General features: G+C 57.9%; 1 protein-coding gene across 1 annotated transcript in view; it reads left to right on the forward strand.

Annotated features, from left to right (window-relative positions):
* ARHGAP39 (Rho GTPase activating protein 39) overlaps window positions 1-7420 on the forward strand; it is an 18699-nt gene that overhangs the window by 971 nt on the left and 10308 nt on the right. Inside the window, exons 2-3 of the mRNA XM_035894491.1 lie at window positions 380-417; window positions 6106-6667. Coding sequence (XP_035750384.1) covers window positions 380-417; window positions 6106-6667 — 600 coding nt within the window. The remainder of the gene's footprint in view (window positions 1-379; window positions 418-6105; window positions 6668-7420) is intronic.

A 7420-nucleotide genomic window follows, 5' to 3' on the forward strand; every position in this document is an offset into this window, starting at 1 on the left:
AGGTAACGTCCTTGGGGATGGCCCCAGCGTCTTGGGTGGGGGGGCTTGGGCGCCTCCAGGCACCGCGTCGGGTTGGGTAGACCACACCACCCTCACCATTAAAGCTCCTTCTTCTCAGAGAGCTGGGTTAGACTCCTGCCCCCGCTGCAGACCCAACGGGGTGGTCCCCAGGCCATCCTGCACCGTCACAGCTGCCGAGCGCAGGCACGGGCGCCTCGTGCCTCATGCCACGGCCTCGGGCGCTGCTTCTCCTCCCTCCATCTGGCAATGGGAGCCAGGGCCTGGCCCCCGGGCACCCAACTGGCTCCTGAGAGAGCCCCGGGCACCCATCCCCGGCTGCCTTTGGTGCTCCCAGCACGTGCACGCGTGGCCTTTGCAGTAACGCAGCCCCTGGTGTTTCATGGCACGGCGCCTTCGGTGAGCCCGGGCACAGATCCCAGCTCCATAGCATCCTCCAGGAGTGCTGAACTGGGTGCCCTGGTGACAGAAGATACCGAGAACTTCAGAAGATACCAAGAAGGGGAATTACTGAAGGCCTTCTTTGCTTCAGTCTTCACCGCCAAGGCTGGCCCTCAGGCTTCCCAGTCCTTGGAGGTAAGCGAGCAAGCCTGGAGAAAGGAAGACCTTCCCTCGGTTGAGGTGGATCAGGTTAAGGATATTTAAACAAGCTAGCTGGACACCCACAAATCCATGGTCCCCGATGGAATGCACCCAGGAGTGCTGAGGGAGCTGGCAGATGTCATTGCTGAGCCATTTTCCATCATCTAGGAAAGGTCCTGGAGAACAGGAGAGGTGCCTGAGGACTGGAGGATAGCCAATGTCACTCCAGTCTTCAAAAGGGCAAGAAGGAGAACCCTGGGAACTACAGGCCTCCTGTTAGTCTCACCTCCATCCCCAGAAAGGTGATGGAACAGCTCATTCTGCGTGTCGTCTCCAAGCAAGTGGAGGAAAAGAAGATCATCAGGAGTACCCAGCATGGATTCACCAAGGGGAAATCATGCCTCAGGCTTGTTCAGCCAGAAGAGAAGGCTGAGAGGGGACCTCATCAACACGTACAGATATCTCAAGGGTGGGGGTCACGAGGATGGAGCCAGACTCTTCCCAGTGGTGCCCAGTGCCAGGACAAGGGGCCATGGGCACAACCTGAAGCAGAAGAGGTTCCAGTTGAACGGGAGGAAGAACTTCTTGGCTTGTGCCCTCTGCTCTGGGTGAGCCTGCTTGGGCAGGGGGGTGGCACTGGGTGAGCTCCAGGGGACCCTTCCAACCCCGGCCATTCTGGGATTCTGTGAATTCTGGGGACGCCCAAAGTGCCACCTCTTGTCCCCATCCGGCTGGGGGTTGTCCCTGCAGCAGAGGTGGCCAAGGCATGCAGACGCCATCGAGAGGATCAGCCCCTCCAGGCGCTCTCCACCTCCTCCCATTGTCCAAGGGGTTCTCAGCTTTCACAACGAGCAGGAACGGGCAGGGCTGCGTTTGGGTCGGGGTCTGGACCCACCACCCCAGCTCTGGCCATCCAGGCAGCGGCTGAACCCATCACCTTGGCAAGCTGGGCCCTCAAAGCTGGTCCTTAGCAAGCTGGGCCCTCAAAGAAGCTGGTCCTTATCAAACTGGTCCCTCAAAGAAGCTGGTCCTTATCAAACTGGTCCCTCAAAGAAGCTGGTCCTTAGCAAGCTGGGCCCTCAAAGCTGGTTCTTAGCAAGTTTGTCCCTCAAAGAAGCTGGTCCTTATCAAACTGGTCCCTCAAAGAAGCTGGTCCTTATCAAACTGGTCCCTCAAAGAAGCTGGTCCTTAGCAAGCTGGGCCCTCAAAGCTGGTTCTTAGCAAGTTTGTCCCTCAAAGAAGCTGGTCCTTATCAAACTGGTCCCTCAAAGAAGCTGGTCTTTAGCAAGCTGGGCCCTCAAAGCTCGTCCTTAGTAACCTGGTCCCTCAAAGAAGCTGGTCTTTAGCAAGCTGGGCCCTCAAAGCTCGTCCTTAGTAACCTGGTCCCTCAAAGAAGCTGGTCCTTAGCAAGTTGGTCCCTCAAAACCTTGGGATGAAGCAGCCACAAGCTGGGCCAGCTTTCCAGGATCTGCTTCCCAAGCTCTGAGCTGCCTATTCCCTCCCTGGGACTGAGCTGCCCTGGTCCTAGAGACCCCTCCTGCCCCAAGCTCCCATCTCAGAGGAGCTCCTGGGGCTGCCATGGACGATTCTTGGTGTAGCCCTCCTGCTGCTGATGGCCCCCCGTGGGCACTGACCTGGACCTGCTGGAGCTGGCGCATCCCTTGTGCCCACCTTCCAGCCCATCAGATGTTTCCCATCAGCAGCTCCTGGCCTTCAGCTCTCATGTCCTTGCCCCTCCAGCACCCGACCCCCAAAATCTGCCCCCTCTGACCTGTTTGTGTCCCGCTCTGGGCGAGGAGCCCGGAGATGGGCTGGGGAGGTGGGGACATGAAGATGAGGGGTTCCCGGAGAAGGACATCTTGGTTGGCTTTTGGCTCCATCGGGGGTTGATGTGTGGAGACTGGAAAGGGCTACGATGGGTTTTTAAGAACGGGCAACAATGCCGCGTGCGGGGGACACTTACCCTGGAGAGAGCAATCCCACCTGGAAAACTGCCTGGAAGATGGAGTGTGGGATCAGCAAGGAGGAGAGAGAGACCCTGGACATGGACCTGGGAAACAGCAAATGAGATGGAAAATGGGAATTTGTAAGGAAATCCGTGGGGCGTCTCCTCCAAAGGCAGCAGCAGAGGATTCCCCATGCGCGAGTGTCCCCAAGCACTCGGCGCCGCAGCAGGAGGTCCCAAACCCCAAACTGGAGAGCTCCAAATCCACTTTGGATGCTCACATTGGCCAGGAGGGATGGCTGCCACCATTAGCGATCCTGTGCCTTCTGTGTGGAGCTCAGGATTTGGTGGGACTCTTCCCCACTGCCCAGGTATTTCTGTTTGGTTGACCCTGGCTGATGTTGTCCTCAAGTTCAGGGACACTCGTTCCAGGAAGAGCAGATTTCCAGTGGGATGCTAGCCCAGGTTGCCCAGAGAAGCTGTGGAGGTCCCATCCCTGGAACCATTCAAGATCTGGTTGGATGGGGCTCTGAGCAACTTGATCCGGTTGAAGATGTCCCTGCCCATGGCAAGGAGGTTGGACTGGATGAGCTTTAAATGTCCCTCCCAACCCAACCCATTCCATGGTCATGTCGAAGCTGGTCACATGGTTTTAATTTGGTTTCTGACGCCCCCAGCAGCTGGGCAACCTTCGACACTGGTTGAAGTGGAAGCCTCTTGTGGTGGGTGCAGACCTGCAGCTGGCCCTGGCTCATCCTGGGACATGGGGAGGGTTGTCACGCCGTCCGTGACAGCAACGCGTGGCAGCAACGGAGAAGAAAACCGGAGCAAAACGGCGCCAGAGATGCAGAGACCTTGTAGAGGAGAGGAGCGCAGAGGAGATGTGACGAGGTGGCACGAGCCATGGGGACGCGCCCAGTGTCACCACTGGTGCCTCCCCATGTTGACCCCACACTGGGATGCGTCCAAGCCCCATCCACATGGCACCGAGGCTTCCTTCCCCCACTCTTGAGTTTCCTTCTGGGTTTGAGTGGTCCCCTAAACCCCGAGCCAACACCAGGGTCACCCTTGGCCAGGAGGTGACATCCAGCTGCCACCAATGGCCAACGCCTTATCCCCTTCTTGTAGCCCTAGGCTTCCCCCAAGGTCATTTAGGACCATGCTAATTAGGGCTGAAGCTAATTGTAGCTTGGCTCCAGCAGGGGAGGACCCCATCACGTTTTGCTGCCTGGGTCGCTCCTCAGCTTGACCGTGCCGTCAGCTGGAGAGGACTTGGCTGGAGAAGGCCGATGTCCCCAGCAGATGTGGTCCTTCGCTTCTTCTCCTTCATGGGCCAGTTTTTTGGAAGAGCCGCGGCAGCGATGGCTGCAGAGCGAGAAGCCTTTGAGCTCCTTCCACCCAGAAAGCCCCACATGCCTTCAGCTGACCAGCGGCTTGCAGAAAACAGAAGGACCTTACAGGTGATGTGGCCTCCATAGGGACAGCAGGACTGGGTCCCTCGGGGGTGAAGCTCCCACGTCCCCACAGCCAGATCCCTGCTGTTGTCACTGATAATGGGAGCTGAGTGACGTCAATGGAAAGAGGAGACCTCAACACTGGGAAGGGACGTGCTGTTGGGCGAGGAGACAAGAAACTTGACTTGTTAGAAGAAGCAGAGGCTCAGTCATCTACCAGCAGCTCTGGTGGCTCTTTGGGTGGCTTCCTTGTCCCCTCCTGGACTTGCCACCTCCACATGGCCCTGGCTCTTTCCACCTTGCTTCCACCTCTTGCTTTTCTTCTTCTGTTCCTCACCTGAAGCCCAGCCCCCAGGCCATGGCACCGCTGGGCTCACCTTGCTCAGGGTCCCTGCTCGGGGCCACCAACACGGTCCCCCTGCCCATGGTGGGGACGGCAGTGTCACCACTGGATGCTGTGGCACATCCATCCCTGCCAAGGGAAGGGCTCGCCTCCTGCCTGCTCACAGGTCACATCCCCAGGGCCACCAAGCCCCGGTGGCACTGGCCCGGCCGTTGCACTTGCAGAAGAGGAAGCTGAGGGACGATGAAGCCATCTTGGCTGGCTGCGGGACCAGGGAGCCACCCATCCCTGCTTGTATTTCTCCACGCTGCTCATCAGCCGTTCAGGTGTCCCCTCCATCTCCTGGGCTGATATCCACCAGCTGTACTGGTTCCAGGAGCAGAGGGATACTGGTCCACAGGGGCGCCCTTTGCTCTGAAGAGGTCCTTGCCAGCTGGGGGCGCTGCAGGTGAGGTCAGATCCTGGGCAGCTCGTGTCCCTCTGCACGTGGGACATGAAGAAACGATGTCCGTGTGGCTTGGAGGAGCCACCAGCCTCCTCCTGGGTTCATGGCCGCTGGAGAACCATGCTTGACTGTGACTTTGGGGGTCAGGGATTATTGGAGGGGCTGGTTACAGGTGGGTGTGTCCCCTCCCCGGTGGTGCCCGAGGGGCTGGGGGAGCCCAAAGCCACACATCCTTTGCTTCCCCCACCCTACTGATGGCCACCAGCTGCTTCTGCCTGTGCCTGCAAAGCCTGAGGGAGCGGGGGGCCAGGCGTCCAGCGCGCCGGCTCTGGGGTGGCTTCGCTTATCCCCACCGGTCCCCTCCCTCCCGATGCCGATCGGTGCCACGATCCGCCTTGGCCACCGGCACCAGCCCAGCTCCACGTGTCCATGGTGGGATTGAGGAGCAGCTCCTTGGAGAGGATGGAGCTTTTGATGCAAGAGTGGGGCGACCTCTTAATGCTGCAACAGTTGGTTGGTTGGTCAGTCGTTGGTTGGTCGGTTGATGGGTTGGTTGGTTGATGGGTTGGTTGATGGGTTGGTTGATGGGTTGGTTGATGGGTTGGTTGATGGGTTGGTTGATGGGTTGGTTGGTTGATGGGTTGGTTGGTTGGTTGGTTAATTGGTTGGTTGGTAGGTTGGTTGGTTGATTGGTCAGTTTGTTAGTTGGTTGGCTGATTGGTTGGTTGGTTGATGGGTTGGTTGATGGGTTGGTTGGTTGATGGGTTGGTTGATGGGTTGGTTGATGGGTTGGTTGGTCGGTTGGTTGATGGGTTGGTTGGTTGGTTGGTCGGTTGGTTGGTTGGTTGATTGGTCAGTTTGTTTTTTGGTTGGCTGATTGGTTGGTTGGTTGATTGGTTAATTGGTTGGTAGGTAGGTAGGTTGGTTGATTGGTTTGTTGGTTGGTTGGTTGATGGGTTGGTTGGTTGGTTGGTTGATGGGTTGGTTGGTTGGTTGGTTGATTGGTTAATTGGTTGGTTGGTAGGTTGGTTGGTTGATTTGTCAGTTTGTTCATTGGTTGGCTGATTGGTTGGTTGGTGGGTTTGTAGGTTTGTTGGTGGGTTGGTTGGTTGGTTGATGGGTTGGTTGGTTGATTGGTTTGCTAATTGGTTGGTTGGTTAATTGGTTGGTTGGTTGATAGCTTGGTTGGTTGGTTAATTGCTTGGCTGGTAGGTTGGTTGACTGGTCAGTTTTTTCATTGGTTGGTCGGTCGGTCGGTCGGTTTGGCGGTGCGACCATGCCATTAGTAACATGGACTTGTCTGGCTGTCGTCTCCTAGTCAGAGGACCTCGGTGCCTGCGCCCAGTTCGAGAGCAGCAGACAGACCAGGAACATGATGCCTAGCGCCAGCTGTGTCTTCCCCACCTTCAACCTGCGGAAGCCCTCCTCGGAGACGGACATTGAGAACTGGGCCTCCAAGCACTTCAACAAGCACACCCAAGGGCTCTTCCGTCGGAAGGTGTCCATTGCCAACATGCTGGCCTGGAGCAGCGAGTCCATCAAGAAACCCATGATCATGACCAACGACCGCAACGTCAAGAAAGAGGCGTGCGAGATCTTTAAACTGATTCAGATGTACATGGGGGACCGCCGGGCCAAGACGGACCAACTCAACGTGGCCTTGGAGATCGCCACCAAAGGCTGGAGCATGCAGGGGCTGAGAGACGAGCTCTACATCCAGCTCTGCCGGCAGACCACCGAGAACTTCCGTTACGAGAGCCTGGCCCGGGGCTGGGAGCTCATGGCCATTTGTTTGGCCTTCTTCCCACCCACACCCAAATTCCATTCCTACCTTGAAGGATACATTTACAGGCACATGGATCCGGTGAACGACACGAAAGGTAAGAGCGGACGGGACCGCTACCCGGTGGCTTCTGCCCCTGCTGACCTTGCAGGCCCTTTATTGATTCTCGTTTTGGTCCTTTCCCCATGGCATTCATGAGGCTTCTCCTCAACTGGTGGCCAAGGAGCTCCTCCAAAGACCCCTCCCACCGGCACGGCAGGTGCGGCGGTGTCTTTACCACCGGCCTTTCGCCCCGCGGTGCACGGAAATCCAGCATGAGAGCTGACACGAGATGAGCTTTGACACCTTTGCTGCTGGGTTGGCGTCACCTCCACTGTAGGGAGGCCATAAGCCAGAGGTCCCGGGACTTGTCCCAGCCCATGAGGGCACCTTTAGTGGTCCCCAGAAACCATCTGATGAGTCTGTGGTGTCACCATCACCACCTCCAGTTGCTTCTTCTGGCTTCTCAAGCAGCTTCCCCGCTGCGGGAAGGGGACCCAGCTTGAGGCCCAGCTCCCCCGGTGGTTTTTGGTCATGGCGGAGAGTGGAGAGACGTCAAATTTGGGCTGGTTGACCCCAAAAGGGTCAAAAAAAAAAAGCCGGAGGGGTGGGTGCCCCCATGTCCCATGGGTGGGTGGTGGCTGAGGTAGCGACGGGGGTCCCGGCGAGGGGAGGGTCCCGCCTTTTCGCCGTTGGCCAAGCGGCGGTGGGAGGTGGCACTCGGATCGCTCCGGTTGTGCCCTTCGGCTCCCCAGGCCCGGGGCGGGGGGCGGTGGGGGGGGACACCACATGGAGCCATGGACCCAACCGA

The sequence above is a fragment of the Egretta garzetta genome, unplaced genomic scaffold (assembly GCF_000687185.1).
Source record: "Egretta garzetta isolate BGI_Z169 unplaced genomic scaffold, ASM68718v1 scaffold315, whole genome shotgun sequence".
In the NCBI taxonomy this organism is placed as follows: domain Eukaryota; kingdom Metazoa; phylum Chordata; class Aves; order Pelecaniformes; family Ardeidae; genus Egretta; species Egretta garzetta.